Source organism: Thermobia domestica, chromosome 18 (assembly GCF_964235325.1).
Source record: "Thermobia domestica chromosome 18, izTheDome1.hap1.1, whole genome shotgun sequence".
Classification (NCBI taxonomy): domain Eukaryota; kingdom Metazoa; phylum Arthropoda; class Insecta; order Zygentoma; family Lepismatidae; genus Thermobia; species Thermobia domestica.
Window position 1 is genome coordinate 177,288,822 of NC_137471.1, and position 26,600 is coordinate 177,315,421.

Below are 26,600 nucleotides of genomic sequence, written 5' to 3' on the forward strand. Positions count from 1 at the left end.
TGTCCACTCAGCTATAAAGGACTTTGTGCCGGTGAAAGCATCAAAATCGAACAAGTTTCCGGTCTGGTACGACAATGAACTTCGTGAACTTTTTAAAAACAAAAAGCTGGCCTGGTCTCTATGGAAATCACATCCGAGTGACTACACATACAAAAACTTTGCTAGAATTAGAAGTCTTGCCAAGAAGGTACAGCGGCGTAAATACTTTGAATACATGGACTCAATTGGTAATTTTACTGTTAGTAACCCTAAAGTCTTTTGGTCTGTAATTAAATATAGAACAAAATCTCCGGGCATACCGGCAACAGTTCAAGATGAAAATACTGAAGCGAGTGATGATCAAAGACCCGACCTCTTCAATAACTACTTCTGCAAAACATTTACTTCCCTTCCCTCTACAACCCATCTTCCCCCTCTCCGCTCCATCTGTTCGGACACCTTATCCAATCTCTCTACCACCCCGGGCGAAGTTCTGGCTCTCTTGCTATCGTTATCTCCACACAGATCACTTGGACCTGATAAAATTAGTCCTCTCTTTCTCAACAAAACTGCTTCAGTTATTACGGTTCCTCTATCTATCTTATTCAATAGATGCTTCAAGGAAGGGTATTATCCCACCAGTTGGAAACTAGCTCACGTGACCCCAATATATAAATCAGGACTTAAAGATCATGTATCCTCCTATAGGCCAATATCTCTTCTTTCTGTCATATCAATTATCTGCGAAAAAATAATCAAAGACAGGCTACTTAAATTCACCTCACCTTACATCCATAGTTCTCAGCACGGCTTTCTACCGAAAAGCTCAAGTCTCTCAAACTTAAGTACTCTTCTTTCCTGTGCAGTCAAATGTATGAATAACAATACTCAATTAGATGTTATCTATTTTGATCTCTCGAAGGCCTTTGATTCTGTCAGTCACATTCATCTTCTTCATAAACTCTCCAATAGATTTAATGTACATGGCAAATTTCTCTCTCTAATCACAAGCTACTTGAAGGACCGTAAACAGAGAGTTGTTCTTTCAGGGGCGACTTCTAACCCCCAACCCGTGATCTCAGGGGTGCCTCAGGGGAGTGTACTTGGGCCTCTGCTGTTTGTCCTGTATATGGATGATCTCTACACGCACTTATCAGCTCAACCTAGTGGCCTTCTGCTTTTTGCTGACGATTGTAAGTTATACAGAGAAATATCGTGTCTCCATGACACAACTGCTCTACAGGAAGACATAAATTACCTTACAGGCTGGTGTGAAATGTGGCACTTGAAACTCAACAGTAAGAAGTGTGACAGTATTACTATTACTTTGAAAAAGTCTCCTGTTCCCTCCACATACCATATCAACGATTCCCCTATCACACATTCTTCTAGTCATAATGATCTTGGTGTCATCTTTGATTCAAAACTTACATTCTCTGACCACATCTACTCAATACTAAAGAATTCAATGCGCATGTTGGGACTTCTTTATCGATTCACCGAACTACGCACTGTTTCTTCACTAGCAACTTTTTATAAGACATTAATAGCGCCCAAGATCGAATACTGCTCTCCCATATGGGCCATGGCAGCACCTACACATCTCTCCAGACTTGATTCTGTTCTCAATTTCTTCATCGCTATAGTCCGTTTTCGTGTTCCTGCACTTCGAATATTATCTAAGAAGGAACTCTTGAGACATCTTAATATTCAGACTCCTGAAGTACGCAGAACTATCTCTGACCTGAAATATCTACATAAAATAGTTAATGGAAACTTAAGATCGGAAATATTACTTCAGGAACTATCCTTACGTGTCCCTTCCCGCATCACCCGGAATACCCACCTATTCCATCTTGCCCGTCCTAGGTTGGCTGTTATACAGAGGTCTCTCTTTTATAGAATACCAAACTGTTATAATCAAGTAACAACTGATGTGGACATATTTTCGAGCTACCCAGTGTTTGAAAGAGCAATTAAGCGAGCTTTGACGGAATAGTTTTACTCTTACACTCTTCTCTCTATGTTGTTGTTATTGTTATCTTGTTTTGTTTTTTTTTTTCTTTTGTTAGCATGTCCCTGTGTAAAATGGCAAAGTTATGCTGTATCTGGGAATTTGTTCAATAAATAAATAAATAAATAAACTACAGGAATTACTCGTGTAACATATGTTTTTTCCACAGTATATGAGTTTCTCTGTGATAAAAATTATATATATAATCACCTTTTAAGACAAGTAACACTAAATTGAACAAAAGTTTGAGGGCTAATAAAACTTATAGTTTTTGAACTTGAAGACCTTAGATGCTTGTGGTAAATGGACAAAAACACTACTAGGCGCTTGAAATTGTCAGTACAGCTCATGTATTCATTTGTATTCCGAAATATTGTTCTTAAGCCACGGGTTAATATAAATTTATATAAACAATAGTAAATAATACAATAACATAGTCACGAGAAATGTGACGTTGTATTTATATCGGAGATTCTACCCTCTCTCCACGCGCCAAGAAATACTTGAAATGGTGCTACCGGGTGAGGTATCCGAAGAAAATATTTCAACTCTGCCCTTTTCCCTATGAAGAGACAGGAATCAAACATGGGATATCCACAGTTTAGAAGCGTATTGTAGGTTTAAACATAAAAAAAATCCTTCTCTCTCCCATTCAAATGTGGCTTTCGCATGCGAAATTGCGGTTTTTTTGATGGTACCCTATGCACCCTTCACACCCCTATTTATGTATGAATAATAGGACCGCAAACTTCCACGGGCAGGATAGTTCAAAATCCAGATTATAGTATGTGCGGTGTGTGTGTGTGTGGGGGGGGGGGAGATGCTGCCCACGAGATACAAATTCGAGAGGTCTAGGCTGAAAACAATCTTGGTACAATACCACAGAACAGCCAAGTTTTCTTTTATTACGATACTACTGACGCTATAATAACCTGATTAACTGCCAGCATAATGCATGTCAGGTGCTGAGATAGAATGCAAAATTTTCTTGAGCCCAGGGATGTAAAATAGGTAGGTACTGGCCAGTGTACACAGGAGTGGTCTGGCCAGATCGGCAATCGCCGAGGTCCCCAAAATAAAATTATAAATTTTTGTTGGTATTTAAAAACGTTTACACACATTTAGATACTATTCAATCGCATTCAAGCATAGGATGTATGAAAATTATTTCAAAGCTGTAGGGCTACACCTCGTTCGCATTAACTCATGTTTGCAAGAAGCATTAATATAAAGTTACTTTGCGGTACACACATTTGGTTGCCATTCTTAAAGAAAGTAATTCTGATGGATTGCTGACCTAAAATATGAAATTTGCATAACTTTAGCGATGCTCAGTAATGTGACATTGTATTATATCGAAGCGACCGTGCAAGATGCCGGGTCCTGAAGGTTTAAAACTTTTGAGGTACCCAACATGCAGTTGAGAAGAGCTTGACAGTGGGCATTATAATATCATTAGTAAAAGAGACCAGAGAACATTTAGAACGTGAACCTAAAAGAGAGGTGAAAGCTCAAAAGGGTCATTCGTCTTCTGTTTCGGGTTTCTGTGAGAGCAACTGGATACCCGAACAAAGCATTGACTTGTAGGTTCTGCCAGTACTGCTACAAAATTCCAAAGTATTCCTAGTAGTATTTATTGGTTACTTACCTTTATGTCATAGATCAAGGCAATGAAATTTGTTTTTAAAGAATATTATGGTAAAATTTATATAATTAGAAAATGTAAGCCTACTGTAAAAGTTGCTATTAATATAAAATCCCTGTAAAACAATGTGGTACGTAACTTCATTTAAATGGATCAAAATAATAGAATTCATTAATATACGCAAGTTGTTACTTTTTTTAAAAGCCCCCCAAGCCTCCTGTAGCCGAGTACCCCCCAGCGTTGCCAGACCCGCCCATGTGTGTACCACAGTGCTAATAGCAAATATGACAATTATTATTATTTGCAGTCTCAAAATATATGAGGATTTTACACACACATTTTGTATTTATTTAAAATACCTGCTACTGTCAATGTTTAATGTAATTTTCTTTACTGGAATTAGTGTATGCAAATGACAATTGTCTATGTGAATACTATAATACTATAGTATTTCTTTCCTTTTCTTTTTCAGCTTCTGGAAGAAATCCTTGCCGACCTAAAACTAACAGAAAATGCCGTTTGGTGTCCTGGAAAGAGTGAAAAGTTCTACCAAGTAAGTTAAATAAATACTTATATTTCGTTTAAGACTAAGGAACTCCTTACGTATCTGTTTATGTGAACGCAACGCAAAATTTATCTTTCAGCTTACGATAATCGACATTATAATGTTGCGATCCGCAAAATTTGCGAACAATACATAACAAGTTCTATGATATTCTGGTAAATTCCTGTTAATTTCGGCACCGATTTCTGTATAATTTAGGAAGAGTAAGTTCAGGTGTTTCTTATGAGTTACTCAAGATACTCAGACCCTATGGGTCGAAACTAAATTTTTCGGTAACCTACACTCATGCTTGTTACTGTTAACAAAAGGCAAGTAATGTATTCTAACATTGTCTAACAAGGAATTTTGACAGTTATCTGTTAGTTAGCAAACTGAATGTTTGTCGCATCATCACTACACCCTAGGATGTAAGACAGAAAACAGTGGGAGCTGCAAAGTGCTATTATATGAACTATTGTCGCTGATTTATTTGCGGGAACTGCAGAAATTTTAGTTCTCAATGATGGACGTCGAAACTGCTCACCCACATTTGTGACTAATAATAATAATAATAATAATAATAATAATAATAATAATAATAATAATAATAATATAATAATAATAATAATAATAATCTGAGTGCAATCATTTAAAAAAATAGTTTTAAAAATATTAAAACTAAGTTTTTATCCACGGCATTTTGCCTCAGAAGTGTTTTTCCATTATGACATTGAAAAGCATTTTACCCTAAGTGCATACGTTGGGTCTCCTGGAGCCCAAGCCGTTTTTCTTGCTTCACATCTCCCTTGTTGTTATATGGCACAGGAAATCCAAATTTGATTACTTTTATTCCTACAATATTTTCTTTTAGTGTAAAGGCATTTCTCAAATTTGTTACAAATTTCAGAAAAAACAATCCGATTTTTAATCGATACCCTCATTTTCCATACATTTAAAGGTTAAATAGTGTATTCTGGAGAAAAAAAATGCAGTAGTGAAGGGTTCGATCACTCGATAGAAAATGTAAAGGGCAAATCGGTGCACACAAATAGGTTTGATAGTTCGAACGAATCATTTGTAGAGGTGTTAGAGTAATGTTCTAGACATAAATGTTTGAATGAAAATCTAATAGTGCTACACCTGTTCTGAAAATGAAGTAGTTTGACTTAGTGTAACAAAATATTATTTAGAATTGATGGTAAACTAAAACTTCAGCTTTCTTGGAGCTGATTTTCATTAAGCATAGAGGCACGCATTTCCACACTTGAATCAATGACCAGGGACGTACGCAGGAGGTGGGTCCTGGGGGTCCGGACATCCCCCCGAAATTTAGACTTTGTGTAAATCTATTCTAATTTTAAGGGCAATTTTAGGAATTTTAATATAAAATATCCTCATATTGAGTTTGGACCCCCCGAAATAAATTCCTGCGTACGCTACTGTCAAGGACACACCAATAAGTATGAACTTGGTTCACTGCATTCTTACGAGTGCAGTGGAGGCTTCAAACACACCACATTCTAAGTTGTATCTTAAAGGAGTATTTAGCGGTTGATGAATTGCGCTAAGTGGAAAGTCATCAGTTTTAACTGCACATGCTAATCAGATAGAAATGTCTTTTTCTTTTTGACATCTGGATGGATTTTTGTTCAGTTCTTTGCGCAAAAGTAATCTTACTGTTACCTAAAGAAACTAGTTGTTGTTCAACCCAGAGACTCCGTCCAAATACAGAGTTATAATCAAGCTTAATTAAGGGCTCTTGACACTTAACTTTCTAATCGACCAATCAATTACTTTGCGGTTACTCCAATAATATGCTTACGGCCCTTGCCTTAATAGTAAGTAGCCAACCAAATCAATGTTCTCTCTTCAATATCCATTTGCAAATAATTAAATTGAAATAATATAACTTTTAAGTTCCAACTTAATGGTGAGAGTAATTTTAAATATGCAAATTGTTTTCACGAAGGATGGAAAGATTTTGTAGACTCAATTTTGCCTTTAACAAACGTCTATTACTGGAGTAGCAACAGAAGGCAATAAATATTCATCGTAGATTACTAGATGCTGGGAAAGAAAAACTGTTTTGCAACTCGAGGTTCAACATTTTCACTTGTACGATTCTATTTAATCTGAATGGTTAGCAGCGTTCTTGTCTTAATGTGCAGGAGACCCAGGCTGAATCTGCGCTGAGATTTCCCATCAACTTGAGAGTCCACGTTAAGTAATAGATCCAGAGTCTGTACATGTAAAGTGCTTTAAAAACTTGATCAGATTTGTGGGATTATCACAACATTTTGCTTGAAATTCAATTCCAAACAGTTTTATTTATACATACAGTATATATATAATATAATAGTATAATATGGAATATTGTGTTGTCACATGACTCTTGTTGCTGTGCACAATTTAATCACTGTACGACGTCAGAACATAAGTTAAATTTAAGGTTGGAAGATTTTAGGACATGGCAGCACAATGTAAATTGAAGAAAAGCATTAAAACAGGGATGCAAATAACCAACAAAATTTTACTAGCCCAAGAAAAAAGCTACTAGTCCATATCTCTCAATATAAGTAATTTACTTACCTCCGGTATGATGTTAAATACTCGCCCGCACCGATGAACCATTCGCCCTGAGCGAGTGGTTATTTGCATCCCTGCATTAAAACTATCTAACACAGAATGTTATTTTCACAAAGAAAGAAACTTTTAATTATGTCTCAAGAAATCAGTAAAAACCAGTTCTACATAGATATGTGGATATCAGTAGAATCAAACCACTAAAACAGGTTCATTAAAGATTCCAAATAAATAAATTGGCTGATTTTCTATCAATAATAATAATAATAAACAAAATGTTTTATTACTCATTTTATGAATATCCGATTAGATTAATTTGATTTCAAATGTGTATAATTTTCTTTCTTCCTTCCGATTAAAATTGATTCCAGTATTTTCAGATTAAACAATGACGGAAACTATAGAATTTAACCCTTTATTTGGCACTGTTGCTTACAAGCAACATCACATTCTGATGCGTTATCCGCACGAATTATAACTTCAATAATCATTTAATTAGCACTATTGCTTTCATACAATATTCATATACATGACTTGCGGGTCGCTTGTTTAGATATTTCTAATCTTCGTCGACAGGGGACAGTCAAATTTAGTATTGTGGAAGCTTTATCTCCTACGTTCAGCGAAAGTTTATTATTATTTTTATTTATTTGTGGTTTCTTGCTCTGTAGGAAGGTATTTCAACGAAACTGCTGCTAATTTCTGAAAATATTATAACATTTGACCATAATAGGGTAATGCTGCTCAGTAACAACACATAAGACCTATTTTGTGGCAAAGTTGCTTTAAGATAAACATCCTGTATTTTGTAACCAAAGTACAAAAATACTTTTAAAATTACGAAATCATGATCAGGAAGACATGATTCAACCATAAAAGCAAACTAAATATTTTAATGCTAATGCTATCAATGCTTGCCAATTAAACTTTGTTACATTTCACAAAGCATGTATTTTTAATATGTATAATGTTCAAGTACAAATCTTACTTTTATTTTACTCTTTTTGTAGGTAATTTTCCCAGTTGGCAATTTTGATGCATGCGAGCTATGCCTTCAGTACCTTAGCGAATGTGGAATCGGTGAAAAATATAATTCCGTTGTCAGGTAGGTAGAATTCAATATTTTTACAGGATATTTTTACTACAAATTTTGTTCTATAATTGCTGTATTTTTTTAAAAAAAATCTTTAGTAGCTTATTATATGATCTTTAGTGACGTTATTGCAAATTGTTTCATTTGTGTGACAACATTCCAAAGATGGAATGTTTTCATTAAAATTAAAGAAACGAATATGTTTATACATTCATTAAATGCATATTGCTAAATGGAATGTCGAAAATGTCACGAAAAACTGATACTAATGGTCAAATTGCCAATATTATAATATATAGAATACTATATGTAATAACGAAACCTTTTCACAGTAGTAGCTCATGCTTATTGAAACAATTTTAGGCTTCGTGAATTTTCGAACGTAATTAAATGTAAAGATTCTATATTTAGCAGGTCCTGTAAAAAAAATATTAAATTTAAATATAGCTTTTGTAACCTATACACAATTAGATATAAAATTCAGTTCGATAAAACTAGCTTTAGCAACCACCAAAACTTATTTTGTTAATTATATTGGAAGAAATTAAACTATTTTCCTTCATTTAAAACTTTGTATTTCCTCAATACTTATTATTTCTTTGTCGTATGTTACAAAATTACATCTATCATTGATAGCGTCTACACTTATTATCTCTTAACAGCATAAATGTTCAGGTCTGGCCACCAAAAAATGACATCTTACGTACCGGACCATTGTCCGTAACAATATATATATATATATATATATATATATATATATATATATATATATATATATATATATATATATATATATATATTATCGTTGCATTTTGTAACTCTGTTTCTTAAGACTTCTCACTACATTCTTACGAAAACTTGGTTTAGAAATATCCTAAAACAATGCTTTGCAGCCTATTTCTATTCGCAGCAAAGTATGAATTCTCTCTCTCTCAAAAATATTATACGACACCATGAATATAAATCAGTATTGTAATCAATCTATTAATAATAATATTAATATTATTAATATAAATATAATAATAATATAAAAAATATAAATCGAATAGAATTTATTACAGCAGATAAGCTCATTGGATTTAAGCTCCATGTACAAAGTTATTGTACAGTCCGCAGCAAAAACCCTGCAAGATGAGCATGTAAGTTTATTATGAAACTACGCCTAATAGCCCAGGGAATCAGCATAATGTCTAAGTGGCACGAATCACGGCAAGAGAAACCTCGGCGTCCTCCCCTGCACACTTACTTTGGAGCAAAAGACTTCGTCGTTTCACAATAAACTTACATGCTTATGTTGCAGGTTTTTTTGCTGTGGACTGTACCGTGGAAAACACGTCTTACTATGAGAGAATAAAATACGGAAGGGGATGAAATAATGTGGAAGCACATGCAACATAGTTAACTGAGATAAAATAATACTGATCATAAAACTCGTAAATTTACAATAGGTAAAATTTTGCCTCATCTTTCACTTTGCTGGGTACATCAGTGTGCCGCAGCACATCGGTTACGGAACATGTAATTTTCGAGGTGTGGTCAAGAATCCAATATGCATAAAGCTACCTTTTTTTCTTTATTCCCTTTTACTACGGAGTTGATTCTACCTAGGCGACTTCAAAGTAAGTTGATTGTGAACTTCCGTTTCTTTATATTGCCAGAAGTTGTACTCAGAATTTGTCCGAACTTCACATGTAAAATCCTTCAGTTTCATATAAAATCTTTCGGTCCAACGGATATGCCGGATAGGCTAAAGCAGTCGGTGATGATAAATGAATGAAATGGTGGAATGTAGAAAATGGAAGGAAACAGAAGAACGCCGAGAAAACCCATGTACTAGATTTGTCCACCACAAGGTTTACTTGGCGTGAACGAGGATCAAGCCAGGAACCCAACGCATCACAGGTGAACGCTCTACCACTGAGCCACCTCGGCTCCCCAAACTTACAGGTTTCATCTTTCCAAACTCTACTGAAGTATTTATTTAGGAACTTGTTATAACGTCCCAATATTCCTGTTAAATGTTTGGTTCCAAACCGGTTCGTGGTTTGCTAGTTGATTAGAGCTTCCTTTTTTTAAAAAACGCTGAGATCATATGAGACGGGGGTCAGACTGAGATCAGAAGTACTACTCTAGTTCGAATTCGAGGCAAGTATCCCCTTGGCCCTCGACAATCGGTTTGCACCTTGTGTACACTCAAGTGCACTGTGCAGGTACGCTCAGCCACGAAGAAGGCTTTTACGAATGAAATGATGTAATGAAGAAAGTAGGATGAAACGTGAGAAACTCGAGTAAACCCTCGTACATAGTGTTTATCCACCACAAAAGCTACTTTGCGGGGATAGGATCGAACTAGGAACCAGAAGTGAGCGCTCTACTACTGAACCGCCGCGGCATCAAGGGAAGTGGTTTATGGTCGGTAGCGTATGTGTAGAAAATACTACGAATTAAATTGCGATAGAGCTTTCACTAAGGTTTGTAAAAGTGGAATATGCGAAGTTTGAAAAATTTGTGTGGAACATGCTAAGAGGTGTATATACTAATCGATACCTTTAAACTTACACCTAAATCATAGTAAACAACTCAACCTTCAAGTTTCTGTCAGTGAACTTCGATCATAAGCTCGAAAAGCACAGCGTAGTTCATTTTCATAGGATTGTGGGGTTGTTTCCTGGAGAATCTGATTTAAAAACCTAAGTGTAAAACTTAATCCGTGTACATTGAACGGGGGGAAATGGTACGGTGGCTTTGTAGAGCGCTTACCTCTGGTGCGTGGTCCCTGGTTCGATCCGCGGTCAAGTTAGTGATGTGCAACATGGTGTCCGCGGGTTTTCTCGGAGTATTCTAGTTCTCGGAGTATATATATATTTGTGCTCTTTACAACAAATACATAGTAGCTTTCTGTGTAAGTACAATGATGGTGTTTTATTGTTTCGTTTCAGTGTAATTCCATGCAGCATATTCTATCAGGGTGAGGAAGGAGATTATGTGGAAGATGAAGCGCAAGAAATCACTGCCGAAGAGTAAGTCATAACATTGTTCTATTATAAATTTCATTTGGAGTTAATCTCAGGCTTCTACGTACAGTATGTATTTAATGCATTATTTCTTACGAACAGCGGCAGAAGTTCTATTATATAGACACTATCGAAAGATTTGATAGGATCAGTGGCGGCTCTTGGGGTAAGCCACGTCGGTAAATATTAACATTTTATCACTTAGTGCTAAAGGAAGAAAACATATTGAATGTACCAAATGCACAATCCGCAACAAAAAACCTGCAACATGAGCATGTAAGTTTATTGTGAAACTGCGCCTAACAGCCCAAAGAATCAAATACCGTCTAAGTAGCACAAGTCACGCCAGGAGAAACATCGGCGTCCTCTCCTGTAGACTTATTGTGGAGCGAAAGACTTAGTCGTTTCACAAACTTACATGCTCATGTTGCAGGTTTTTTGTTGCGGACTGTACTAATTCTTGTATGAGTATACAGCTTGTACCAGTGATTAAATCGACTCAGTATCAAGAAATGACTCACTCGGCAACACGAAAGCACCTAAAATATCAACTGTGCGGCATTACTTTAGAGTTTCATAGTGAATCGACACCCATTACTTGAGCTTGAGTATTCATTTGATTGATTCACAATGTAACATCTTATTCAAGATACCATGTTTTCAATATTTCAAAGAACAATCATGTTTGTTCATCTTCTTATGGTGGATCACTACCCGGAAGTCAGTATAAGCATTAGTTTATTGCCTTAACCAACGCGTAAAGAAATGGCACATATTTTAAGTATTACACTATAAAATAGAGTTATGCGTCAGCTACAACTTGAGATACTATTTTCTGTGCCTATGTATTCTGTTAGCTAAAAAAGTACAATATAAGAGGAAAACTTGATCAGTTTTAAGATGAGTACGCAAGATGGCACTTGCTGTTAGATTTTGCTACTCCTGTGCTTAGTTTTACGAAATTTTTACTTACAAGCATAAATTATTTTACAAGTAGTTGTCTCATTACGGAACATGAATATATTACCGTTTTTCGTGTTATGTTTTACATTTTATCCAAATATTATTTTGTGTTTACGGAAATAGTTTTAGCGGCTGAATCTCATGCTTACGCAGGACGCCATAATGCTTCGTTGCCAAACTTACATGTGTACTGTTGCAGTCACAGTAGTAGGACAATTCCTTGTTAGCGTTTGAAGTCCAGAGGCGGAACCTGTGAACTGTGACAAAACTATTACAAATAATAAAAGTGGAAAATGGGGAAACGGAAGGAATCATACACAAAAAAGAAGAATCCAACTCAAAGTAAAAGATCGAAGAGCCAAGGGAAGCGAAGAGAAAGGGAGAATAATTCGAAGAAACCGCTAAGCGCTTTTCAATTTTTAACTGTTTGTTTCCACGTAAATATTATACACACGTGTAATACGAAGATAGTTTATTTTGACGATCATTTTGAACGTTAAATATGTAATATGTGTTCTTTCATTTTCTTCTTTTCTTTTCTTTCTTTCTTTTTTCTGAAACTCATTTTGCTTAGGTAAAATATTATATCTTCTTAAATAATTTATATATGTTTTTGAGCTGTCGTACATACCCGCTAGTGTCTGAACCCGTTAGTGGAAAATAGTAATTAATTCTACTTACTAGGGAAGTCGTGGGGTGTTACTCTGACTTCATTTTGATACTATGTTCAGTCAACTCCTTTTTACATATGAAACAATTAGGCAACCGGAGAAAATCTCGATCGCAAGCTTGTTCGAATTATGGACGTTAAAATTTCAAAATTGAACAGATTTTGAAAAAAGTTTGAAGAAACCATTTTTTGAGATACACGCTTCATTTTTGGTACTGAGGTGTTTTCTTGGATACTCGATGGAATGGTGAAGTCAAAACGTACGCATTTTGCAAGATACGGGAACTTATTGGGGAAGGGATGAAGGGTAATGGCGTCTTACAACTTGCAAATTGCACCCTATTTGGTACACTGGGTAAATGGGCTAATAAAATTTATTTGAAACCAACTGTATTGTCATTCAAATGTCACTTTCTGTGTGGCCATCTAAACATTAAACAATGACATGTGTCTCCGAAACGCTTTGCCGCGCGACTAACTTCAACGCGACACTCAACTCAGCCGGCCTCTGTGCATTGTGGAAAAAATGAAATATTTCAGTTTAACATCCGATGATTATACCCTTTAGGCTAAGGAAGACGATGATTAAGGCAAGTGAATGATGATGGAAGAATTGATGGAATGAGAAGAAGGGAGGAAACAGGAGTACCCCGAGAAAACCCATGGACATGATGGTATCCATTGTGGAAGACGGTGTTTCAATATTTCATCGCTAGCCATTTTTTAAAATTTTCAACGGATTTCAATGGCGATTGTTTGAAAATAGTGGCCAAACTTCAGACAATATTTTACGTATTTCGCGAGAAATGTGACCAAAAAACAAACAATTGGCTAGAGGTGATGTATTGAAACAGCGGTTTTCTCGAGAATAAAAGTCACCTAGTTCACAACTTTGAGCACACATTCCCATTAACCATTTTTTTCTTCTTTAATTTTTTTGGTCTATTTTCTCATTGAATATCTTAAAATATTTCCTGGAGTTTGACCAATATTTCCCAATAATACTGACATTCTAATTGCTGAAAACTAAGCACATGGCTAGCGATGATGTATTAGAACACCGTATTCTGCGATGCATAAGCATAGGCCGACAGGATTCGGAGTACCGCGACAGTGCAAGCCTGTCTGGCGCTGCTCGAGCTGTTTGGACCTAGCTGCAGAAGGGGAAGGACCAGGCCAGTAGTCAGTCCAAAACTGAGGGGGAGCGGTAGAAGTTAGGGGGGCAGATCCAACCATAGGTCCAGGTTCATCACCATATTATTGTTCATTTGCAAGCTCATCGTGAAAATTTTAGGGGAGCAGTAAAAATTTAGGGGGAGCCCGGCCCCCTAGATCCCCAGGAATACGGGCCTGGGAAGAACCACAATATAGATAATCACAAGTTTAATTATGAATATCTTCATTGAATTTTGCACGCCTGGCAAACCGTTCCCAAGACAAATGTGATTGTTCAATTTGAAGATGGCCACACAGGATAGTGATATTTGAATAACAATATAATCGAATAGGAGTATCAAATACATTTTATTAGCCTATTGGCCCCAAGGGTAAAAGCGAAGGAGAATGCGCGGACGCCGTACCCCACCTCGAAAAAAAGTTAAGGCGTCCCCCAGTTCTGAAACAAACTATAATGGGTATAGATAGGCAGGGGAACGGCGTGGCGTCATGCCGCTACCTACCGTCCTCCCATCCTTTCAGATCCACTTTTACCACTGGTTGGCCCAGCATGTCAAATGGGAGGCAATTTGCATGGTGTAAGATGCCATTACCCTTCACACCATTCCAAATAATTGCCCTTATCTTGCAAAATGCATACGTTTTGAACTTACTACTGTGTTGGGTATCCAGGAGAAATCCCTAATATCAAAACTGAAGCTCTATCTCAAGAAATGATTCTTCAAACTTTCTGCAAAATCTGTTCAATTTTGAAATTTTAACGCTCATAATTCGAATACGCTTGCGATCGAGGATTTCTCCGGTTGCCTAACTGTTTCATATGTAAAAAGGCGTCGACTGAGCATAATATCGAAACGAAGTCAGAGAAATATCCCGCGACCTTCTCTAGTTAGTACTTAAAAATTCATAAAACCGTAAAGCTTGATTTTTTTTTTTTTTATAATGAAAAGAAAGTATTCAGACCCTATAGCTTCACTTGAGAAACGCAATCACTCATGTAGGAATCCTTTTTCTAGTCCGGAGTTGCAGTGACCCCGTGGTAGAGCGTTGACATCTTGTATGCGGGGTCACTGGTTCGATCCCAGCTTAGCCAGGTGAGTTTTTTGGTGGACACACATCATGTGTGTGTGTGTGGATTTTCTCAGAGTTTCTCTTTGTGCTCCTACTTTCTCATTCTACCATTTAATTCATTCTTATCATCACCGTCTCGTTTGACCTATATGGCATAACCGAGAGACATGAATGTTTTTTTGTAACGTCCTATTATTGTGCTTCGAAGGAAAGATAGAAGGTGATGATGACAACGAATGAAATGGTTGAATGAAAGAAAGGGAGGGACCCGGAAGAAACTCCACTCATGGTTTCTTCACCACAAAGTTCACTTGGCGCGAGCTGGGATCCAGCCAAAAACCTGACCCACCAGAAGTGAGTAATCTATGTGTAGCTCTTATTGATCCAATATTCTGACGAATATTGTCCGTGAATTCCGATGTGTAAGTGATACGTTTACCGCTTGCGGTTTCAACATAAGAATAAGGAGCGGAGATGGAACCCATGCTTGGGACGCTGAATCTATATCAACAGATAATTTCTTGTTATCGCTTACCGTTTTGCTCTATGTAAATTGAAAGTGTGATAAGGGGCAATGCAGAATGACTGGATGAAGTAGCCACAATCATTGGCATAAGTCACTGTTCAGTCTGTAATATTATCCACGCTGTACTCAGATTTCGGAATGTGTGTGCCAGGATGGTATCACGCCAGTTGATAGACGAACTGAAGCAGCGATGTGTTGATGTGTCACGAGATTTTGCTACGCCGTAAACAAGAAGGTAGTGACTTTCAGAAGAGATTCGTTACTGGGTATGAAACATGGGTGCACTACTACATTCCGGAAGTAAGAAAGCGAGCATGCAATGGCAGTATCCATTATCGGACACAACCATCTACAGGAAAGTTAGTACTTTCCTCTGGGACCAAAAGGGTGACATTTTGGAGTGTTACAGCATAGGGAACGCATAGTCAATAATATCTTGTATTCCGATCGCCAAAAAGGTCCTAAACTTACTATACGAAGTAATAAGGAATTCTGAAAACAAATTTCCTCTATAACATAACAATACTCGGCCTCATACTACTGCCTGTGCAATGGCTGTGATCATTGAAAATCTTCATTTCATCCTCCTTTCGTACCGAATCTCGCCTCAGTGGTGAAAGGCACTAAAGATAAAGAAGTTGCAATCTGATGAAGAGGTGCAATGAATGGTGTATGACTGATTGCATATCCAATCAAAAAAAAAAAAAAAAAGATCTTTAGAGGCATTCGGACACTTTGGAAGTAATGGGAAACTTATATTGAGCGTAGAGTGGATTATGCAGAAAAATGAAATTCATTTGTTCCATGCTCTCTCAATATTTCCCTTTTTTAAGTTTTAAAGGTTTTTTGACACCTCGTAACACTAGAAAATTGTTGTTTCCGGATATGGAAGTGGAGATACGATTTTAACAACCGGTTCCAAGAACCTGAGAAATTTTAATAACCGGTTCGGACGAACTAGGTGAATGACACAATTGAGTAAAACAATAGACCCGTATGCTTTGTCAACGATCAAACTATGAGCGTACGCAGTGGAGGCAAGGGGACAATCGCTTTACCCTGCATTTTCGAAAGGTGTTTGGTTGTTTCAAAACGCTTTTACCCAGAAACACACATGAACATTATATTTGGTTACACATACTAGAATATTTAACATAAACCTATTTAATGTAGTCCACAAAGATATACAATATGCCTGAATAATAACTGTTTTGCATCATGCGTTATGCGCATCAATGTATGTCGGGCGTTTGCCCCTTCCACGGCCTTGGGAAAATCCTGCGGGTGTTTCTGGATAAAAGTGTTCTTATTCGGAACTGTTATTATCTTCAGGTGTGCATAGTATCAAGTATGAACCAGTACTAAAATATAGCGTGAAATTGTTTTGAATATATGCCATTATAAAAAAAGAATAACAGAATTCATACTTGAGCTTATTATTGTTGAAGATCGTGTTATATATGAAGTACATCAATCAAGGTTCAAAAGCAAATACTGTACTTGCAAAACACATGGAGAAATGAAGTAGGTTAAATATACTAGTAGATTTTAATAAAATTAGCTGTAAATAGCTTGGTAGGTAGAACACCTCTGGTGCACGAGATCGCTGGTTCGATCCCACTTTTCGCCAGGAAGACTTTCTGTAGGACCCATAGTGTGCGTGGATTTTCTCGGATTTTTCCCCACTTCCTTCAGTCCACCATTTCGATAATCATCACCACTGCTTCTTTTAGATTCAGACTATAATCGTGGAATATTAAACTAGAAAATTTCAAATAGCGCCTTCGGCACCCTAACACCAGTGCTAATCGCGTAGTTTTACTCGCTGCGAGAATTTATCCAGAGTCATTCTGACGCGTGATTACTAAAGAGTTCGACTAATATGTTTCCTGCAGTAGTCAGGCCTTTAGTATATGACTAATCATACGTCAAAACGACTCTGCATAAAGCCCTATCTCAGTTTCCTTATTCCACCTGGATTGTGGAACAAATCTGTATGTAAGTAAGGAACCTAGTAAAAGTTGGTGATAGTTTTCATTTAACGTGGCCATGTTTGGTCCAGAAAACGCAGGAATTTTAGCCATAATGAATATCATCCCGGTAGCCACTTCAAAATTGTAGGGGGGCTCGGCTGAAGTTAGAGGGGGCTCGATCCAACAATATTATAGTTCATTTGCAAGCCTACGGTGAAAATTTTAGGGGGGCCCGGCCCGCCTAGACCCCCCTGGATACGGGCCTGATGATTATGCCATCTAAAGTAAAGCTACACTAAGACATTGAACTTACAAAATATATGCACTTTGGAACACAACTTACATAATACTTGCACGGGAATACAACTGACAAAATACCACGCTTGAAGGAACTGAGTCTGTTTTGTTGAAATGATCGGATTTGTTTAATGGTTTTGTATTTGGATACTTATTCTTAATTTGCACCTTTGAGACATCTAGTTATAGATAAACGTATATCTTTGTAATTTGCAAAGAAAATTTTACCATGCAAGTAGTTTTCGTTACCCCTAAATGCAGTTTGAGTCGAATTTTGACCAAAAAACGCTGGAATGTTAGCCATGATATTTAAGCCCCTAAAGTAAAGCTGCTCCAAGGATTGCAACTTCGCCTATAAAATAACATTTTTGAACCTACTAAGAATATGTTTTGTCCTATCTACCTAGTTAATGATTTTGCATTTGTACACGTATCCTTAATCTGCACCGTAGAGGCATCTAATAAATAAATGTATAACGTTTAACTGCCGTTTTCTAAGAAACTATTACCATAGAAATGATATGATTTCCCCCTAAATGCAAATTGAGTTGCTCTTTGACCGAAAAACAAGGGGATTTTAGCCATGATATATTAAATCTCTAAAGTAGAGATAAGTTTTACATCAAGGATTACAACTAGGCGTATAAAACACCATTTTTGAGCGTACTGAGAGTCTGTTTTGTCCAAAAGATGAAATTTATGTAATGATTTTGTATTAGTATAGGCATTTTTAATCTGCACTGTAAAGACATCTAGTTTGAGATATCCACATAACGTTTCATAAGTTAAAAATCACTTTTGATCAAAGAATATAATTAATTCATATTTTAAAGCAGGCAGTATCGAGTAAAATGGAAATAAAAGCTCTCATTTCTCTTTGTTGTAAATCATGTATAAAATGCGGCCGTGTCTAAACACTTTTATATCCTTAACTCATGTGGCAACATCGCATGTATCGCAATGAGCTCTGCCATCTAGTGAGAAAGTTTTACCCTAAAGGTGACTAGCGATCCAGCTTATATACAAAAAATTATTTTTTTTTTTTTTTGAACCTAGATTATACAAAAATATATATTTAACAAATCACTGTTAGACTCAACGGACTTATTCTAAACGATTAGTTTTACAAACACGATTTAGGAGTCATTCAAAAATTTTGTGGTCCCTGATCCAATTTTGGATCAAAAGATATCCATTATATTTCAATCAAAATTTCTATTGTTGGGCTTATCTGTGGAGAACTACATATAGTGTAGCCAAATCCAAATCATAACTCAGTATGTGCTTATTTGCCGATATTGAAATATTTACTGCACATCATCAAGTATGAACAAAAAATAGTAATTATTATTAATTGGATCATTGGTAAATACACTAATCAAAAATTGATCCAACAAACTTCCCGTTGACATTGTGATTAAATTGACATGAGCATAGGTCACACACAGTTTCCTGGAAGCAAGATTACTCGATTAAACTTCGACAATCCCTTATAAGAAATAGACGAGATTCTCACGTGGGCTACACTCGGATAAACCTTGTAATTATCTTTCAGTGCAATACTTTTACACACAAATGCAAACAGGGAAAAAGAAAATTATAGAGTTGGAAAGAATCGCGTTTGTTAAAATTATTTTAGTAGCTTCACACACATTCCTAACGTATATGACTATATTTTGTAGTCTTCGTTTCACTTCGGATCATGGGTCGTATCTAGTCACTGAGGGTCACTGGTCTGTCAGTCACTCTAGGTTATGGGTCAGTGTGTCTCCGGGTCACTGCCCATACGTTCCATCACTGGATTCTATGTACAGCTTCTATCCCTTAGTTTCTAGTGATTAAATTTTAACTTTTACTGATAGAACTTTCCTCAAAATCCCACTGCTTAGGATTATCACAAATTTCTCTCATTGCCTATATTCTCTAAGTCTATTTCCCTGTTTCTAAGTCTATTTCCGTTGAAAATCCACATTTCAGGCGTCTGAAAGAAGACCTAAAATATTTCGTAAATTGTTTAAAATTTACGGACCACTATTCAATTTACGTAATTACTTCAGGAAGAAATCCTTGGAATGCTGCGAATTTTGATGTTTACAACTTGGTTATGTAACGAAAGCCGCCACTGAATAGCTGAAAAAACATCAGGTCGTCTTTCATTACGAAAAAAGAAGAAAAAAATAAAGTATTTTTAGAGTGAAGAACATTATTGAATTGAATTGTGTATTATTTTGTAAAAATACGTATGGATTTAAGAACAAAAGAGCTTGTGTTCTAAGATTCAAATTGAACAGTAAACATTTTTTTTTTATCTTTCGTATTAGCTGTTAATTTATTTCGTAGATTATATAGTTACTTAAAACCTTTTTATTTAACACCTTTACATAAATCACCAAAAGAAATCTCAAAATAAAAATTTTCTAAGAATGTTTGATAAGTGAGGACACAGTACATGTCCCTGTTTCCATTCTGCTAATACCAAATTTTTTCATTCGCCGTTAAATCTTAACTTAATTCTTAATGATAATACATTCGGAACCATTCGTGCATGAGTACTTTGGCCTTTCTCTGTGCTAGTAGTTGGTTTCACAACTCTTACTGTTTCAGCTGCAGCATTGAATTCTCAAATGTTTAATGATAAAATAGATGAGGTTCGGGCATGGGAGTGATATTATTTCACTTTGACGGTACAACGTAGGGGAGGGGGATAAAAATAAACGGAACTTAACTCTTGAACCACGATACTGATCTTGATCAAATTTTCAACATAGATGAGGTTCGGGCCTATTATGTTTATTATTTCACTTTGATGGTGCAACTTAGGGGAGGGGGAGAAGGGAGATAGAGATAAAAATGAATCGAAAATGAGATATATTAGTGTCGAATCCATAGTTTTCGGGGTAGCTGAGATTCAGTGACACTTTCGATGTAGTTTAAATCCAAATTCAGCCCCCATTAGTACTTTACGTCCAAAATGAAATGTATTCTCCCCGTGCAAAGAACGGTTATTCTGAATTATATATAAGCTACTGTTGTTATTAATACAGATTATATTTATTTGCAAGAAAATGTCTGCATATCATTGTATTATTATTATTATTACAGTATGCGGCAAAACACAGTACTGAAATCATATCGTTGACATTTATTTATTTTTTGTATAACATAATGAAACATAAGAAATGTCAAAAGGATGTCAACTAATTATTACTCAACACAAATTGTAAATTTAAGAGGAATCGAGCCTGTACATCACGTGCTCAAAATGTTGACCATTACGTCTAACATTCTGTAGATCGATGAACATGTTAGTGAACACGGCTTGCTGGAACAACAAAACAAATGATCGAATATCCCAAATGGAGGCATCTCCACTTATCTCCTGCAGTGAGATGCTGACTCACAATGTATGAGCGGAAATAGTGCTCTAAAATACACCACCTTCTCTGTTGTGAGTAAAATTATCTTCGCTCCAAGTGCTTACTCCGCTAGTCCACACACAGCTAAGCATACAATGTGGCGCTCATAGCTCATACCCGTTGCGCCCGCGCACCATTTGCACGCGAATTTCAGTAGTTTATTTTGCCGCATACTGTGTTTATTATTATTATTATTATTATTATTATTATTATTATTATTATTATTATTATTATTATTAAAGTTTACTGTTGTCACTGAATAGTTGTTTTGTTTTCTTACGGTATTTAACTTAACTGTACAACATTCATAATGTTTATAATTACGACTGTCGTTTATTTTGTTAGTAGCTTGCGGCCCTCTTTCTTGATCTTCACGCCCACCCCGAATGTTGGAAACCACTGCTCTAAACAGAGGTTAAGTTTGTGTTCAGTCTGTACTCACTACTTTCCAAATACCCATGATATACCCCAAACTGGTGCTGCTCTTGCAAGAAGAAATCACGTACAATAATGAAATCCAAATGAATAAAATATCTAGTAGCCCCACCAAACTTCAAAAAATCCAAATTGTTCTCCAAAGGATCCAGAAATCCAAATGATTCTACCTTGCATTTCCTTAACGTAGCTAACAGGAAATCAATGGCGTGGTTCTATAATCCATTTCTGGAGGTGATATGATGCAGTAGGAAACGACCCCTCCACTGTGGGAATTGATCTTACATGGTCGTTATTTGGAGCCCACGTTAATAATAGGTCCCATAAGGACGCAAAACACAAACTTAAGTTTCTATTCTTCAAAATGGTGGAAAAGAGCATAGATAGAAAAGTAATGAAAGGAACTAGAATCCAAGGATTAATTCAGAGATTAGACTGAATGACGATGGCTTCATTGCCTCGAGTTTCACTTACGCACCTTAATTGCAAAGAGTTCTACAAATATGAATTCTTCAGGGTGCACCCTACTTAATAACCCAAATCTTCCTACACAGTAAAGAAAAATAGTTGCGTTAATTCAACACATTGGCTCTGAGTTACTCTAGTTATGTTAAATTTTGACACATACTACTTCAACTCCATGGAATTTTGGAGCAAATTGTTAAAATGGTAGCGGTTGAATCAAGTATCTCTCATGTTTGTTATTGGTTGACGTGCACCTAAAAAATGTAAGAACGTCGAAAATAGATGGCAGCTTTAAGATTACAGAAATATAATACATTGTTTGTTATTTTGGTATAAATGTCAAATAAAGCTTTACTCATAGAAATAGAACAACCCAATACAAATTCTCAATGTAACTTACTTTGATATTTGTATCCCTGCAAAGCAATGTGCACACTATAAATTGGAATATATTTGTGCCGTATCTGCCTGATACACTGGCTTTGGAAATGGCCATGATACTTTCACTTCATTATTGTTCTCTAAAATGAAAGGTTTCCATGATCGCTGACGAATAACGGTTATCAATATAGTACCTTAACGGTTTCCCTTCACTGCGCGAGCTGGTGTGTTCCTAAGAGCACAGGGTGCATATTGAAAGAACATTGTGGCACTGTTCCTATTTCCGTCTTCCTTCGTTCATTCACCCTAATTCTTTAACACTGTTGCCGTGTTTTCACACCGCTCTACACCGGCTCTGTCAAACCAGTAATATCAAGCCTGTATAACACCGCAGCCTTATGTTAACTGCAACACAATACACTTGTGTTAAAATAACATGCTAAAGTGATAGTCATGCTGGCACCATTGGCCTGTGTTAGAATTGAGTTGTATTATCATTTTATGCTGTGTAGGATGTTTCTTTTAATATACTGATTTTTGTAATCATCTGGACAGCAATATGAAAATTTAATATAAATATCAAAATGTAATGTAGTCTACATAAAAGTATAACTTAAAGAGGAAACAAATATGAAATGTATAAATGTTTATAGTTTATGTACGTTCCAATATCCATTGAAATCTCAAAATACATTTATGACTTTCTGGCATCTTCACAAACACAAACTATTTATAATATGATTTACGCGTTTTAATGCAATAGAATAACACAATGTTCAGACTATGTAAGAGTAGTAATATTTATTTATTTTCATATATCATAAATAAAATTACAAATCATAAAAATTAAAATCCAGAACTGTTGAGGTGGTTACAGTCAATACGATAACATTTTTACTTAGGAAATAATAATACTCAATGCAAAAGAATATAAGCTCGTATCTGTTTACATAACTATAAATAAAGGCATTAATTAAAAGAATTCTGAAATGCAAGTATTTAAATCTTTTCTTTCCTGAGTTTAAATATGTAAACACAACCGTCAAGAATGTTTGTTTCATGTGCATGTAAAATCGTTATAAAGTAATATCATGCGAGGGTAGATCAGAAAGTACCTTACTTTTATCATGATAGAGATGTGCTAGTAATGTAAAAATTTGTACAAAATAATATATTAGCACATATATTACAGAGATACCAGTTAATGTCTAAAATAGTATTGAATTGCTCTTTAAAAAAACCTGACAACATGCTTGGCAAAACCGAATACGAAACTGTGATTAGATTCCTCCATCTTGAACGAAAATCAACCCATTAGTAAATGAAGAGATGGCATGTGTGTATGGTGAGAAATGCCCATCTAATGGCTTACTTAAACTCGGGAATACAAATGTGGTCACCCAAATGTACAGGATGATCCAAGAGGGAATGATTACCGTGAAGGTTGTCTTAACGGTTATACAAATCCAACCGTGGTGACAGAAGTTGAACAACTACTGTTTGAGTTGAGTTGATTTTAGTTTAGCGTCCCGTTCAGCAGCGAGGCTATATGAGACGTGGACCTACTGATTAACGTGGAATCCGAACCACCTGAGCTCCTGCCGGGAATCGAACCCGGGTCTCCCACGCCAAAGGCGCATACGCTAACCGCTTAGCCAAGAAGGAGCTCAAAACTACTGTTTGAAAATAGACGTGTGACTATTAATTGTTGAAGTAGGGAGGTGTTCATTAATACGGAATTCATTCACAAAATATTACATGCCATTATAAATATGAGTGAAGTGACAGCGAGATAGGTGCCTTCGCTGATTTGACACTATTCCAAAAACAGTAATATGCGCAAAGTATTTTTAACTTATACCATAAGGACCAGAAAGCTCTTTTAAACAGGTTAGTGACTATGGACGAATGCTGGGCGTATTTATTTCACTGTGAAACCAAAGAAGTGCGTAAAACATGGAAAAATACCTTACTCCCACGTCCAAAATGGCTAAAATGCATATTGATCCAACGGAGTAATGTTGTTTTGTATTTTGGGACCATAAATGTATGATCTTCACGGCTTACTTACAAAAAAGGAGGCTATAATCACAAGAAGCTGCTGTAAATTTTACGAGATAATATCAATCTAAAGAGATCGAGGGTTTTCTCGAAAGATGTGGCAATGCACCGTCACACCGAGAAGCAGTACCTAATTTTTGTCCAGTAATGTGCCTACGAATCTTTGACCTGCTCCCATATTCATCTGATCTGATCCCATCGGATTACTTCCTGTACCAAAATGTAAACAAATGCTTAAAGGATAGGAGTTTTGCAGATAATATTATTAACCCTCGCACTACCAACGGGGCGGGGGGGTACTTTGTGCCCACCACAATGTCTTTTTTTTTTTGTAATTACTCTTCTAATTGTTTCTTTAAAATTGTAACAATTTTATTACTCAACATATTTAACTAAATCATATGCCTTACGGTGGTGCAAATTGAATGTTAGTGTCTCTCATAAAATTTGCTATTTTAAGTTAGTGGACACGAAGTTGGTAGGAGATGTGACCGACATTTAGAAGTGTCACCACTAGATGGCAATATAATAGCTGTATCTGGCATTTTTTGAATTTGGCGATTAGTCTTATTCCGTGTACCCAAGAGTTTAATGTTAACGTGTCTCATAAATCTGCTATTTTAAGTTGGTAGGAGATGTGACTGATATTTCGAAGTGTCACTCCTAGATGGCAGCACACAATAAATAGCTGTTTGTCTTATGCTGTGTATTAGATTGTTCTCTTCAGTCTCTGTAGATTTTTGCGACATTTTCTAATTTGTCTCTTTTGCGAGAAATATTTAATCTTAACAAGAGGGTACAATATGACCCTCCCTTTTGTAGTTCGCGTCGCAAAAAAAAATACCTAAGTAGTGTGAGGATTAATGCCATGGGAATCTCTGGCGGGGGGACGAGGGGGACGCGTCCCCCCAAAAATATTTTGTAGTACAAATTATTCAATATTTTATTTTAATTTAATTTATTTACTAACGATAGAATAACATATAAATAATAATTATATTTATTTGTAATATAATATTCAGGCTGTGAAACGATTATAACAGTTCTTGATATACCTTAGGGGGTCCGTGAAGTTAAGCAGAAAGGTAACAAATGAAATCGAAGATAATAAGTAGGTTGGGCTAGGTACTACCATTTAAATCACTTTCTTTCATGTCCCCCCAAATTTTACATGCCAGAGACGCCAGTGATTAATGCTGTGGAAACCTGGTTTACCTCCAACTTCGTAGAGTTTTATGCACATAATTTTGAGACTAATCTATAGATGTGACAAATGCAAAGCAATACGAGGTGAATATGTAGAGGACGATCCTTATAAAGCAAACACGAAACCAGCGACAAGTGCATTTAAAACAAATACGAATTGAATGTTTGAAGAGTAGGTTTCATCCCAGCTCTTTTCCCTGTCTTGAAACCGGAAGTAGTAAATCCATGTCTTCCGGCTTTCAATAATGTACACCTATAGTTTGTAGTCTACCATTCAGTTACGACGTGGAACAAAACCCGCTTCTTTCAGTCTTTGAACTTCGTTGACATTAAAAAGAAAAAAGTCTCAATAATTACGCAATTCAAATATTTTAATTGATTTTGAGATTTGACGTCACAAGCAGTTACATTTATTTTGAAACGTGAGTAAAATAGGTTTGAACTGTTTGTATAGCATGCTTGCCAACCATACGATAATTTAAGCGTTAATGCTATGTACGATAAGGCCGTTGCGATAAAAGGTGAATACACGATACTTTTAGAACGTATACTTCTTGCAGTTGTTGAATGTGTAAATAAATTGTAGATGTGCATTAAACAATTCTCTCTCTCTCTCTCTCTCTCTCTCTCTCTCTCTCTCTCTCTCTCTCTCTCTCTCTCTCTCTCTCTCTCTCTCTCTCTCACACACACACACACACATATATATATATATATATATATATATATATATATATATATATATTTTTATATATATATATATATATATATATATATATATATATATATATATTTATTTATATATATATATATATATATATATATATATATATATATATATATATTTATTTATATATATATATATATATATATATATATATATATATATATATATATATATTGTCACAATTATCGCTATCACACTTTACTACAACCATAATTCGCAATAAAGCAAAAAAGAAATTCTTTGGTTGGATTATTTAAAGTGCGAGTGACTTCAGCCGAAGCAGTACCTCTCAGCTGCACCTGTAAACCCCCACAAAAATAAACTATTCCGCCTCTTCCATTTAACATTACCCGTTTCTTTCAAA

General features: G+C 35.9%; 1 protein-coding gene across 1 annotated transcript in view; it reads left to right on the forward strand.

The window, feature by feature from the left end:
• The window catches only part of LOC145675798 (uncharacterized), a 226,386-nt gene that overhangs the window by 159,671 nt on the left and 40,115 nt on the right, over window positions 1-26,600 (forward strand). Inside the window, exons 2-4 of the mRNA XM_081746501.1 lie at window positions 4,111-4,191; window positions 7,776-7,870; window positions 10,798-10,878. Coding sequence (XP_081602627.1) covers window positions 4,111-4,191; window positions 7,776-7,870; window positions 10,798-10,878 — 257 coding nt within the window. The remainder of the gene's footprint in view (window positions 1-4,110; window positions 4,192-7,775; window positions 7,871-10,797; window positions 10,879-26,600) is intronic.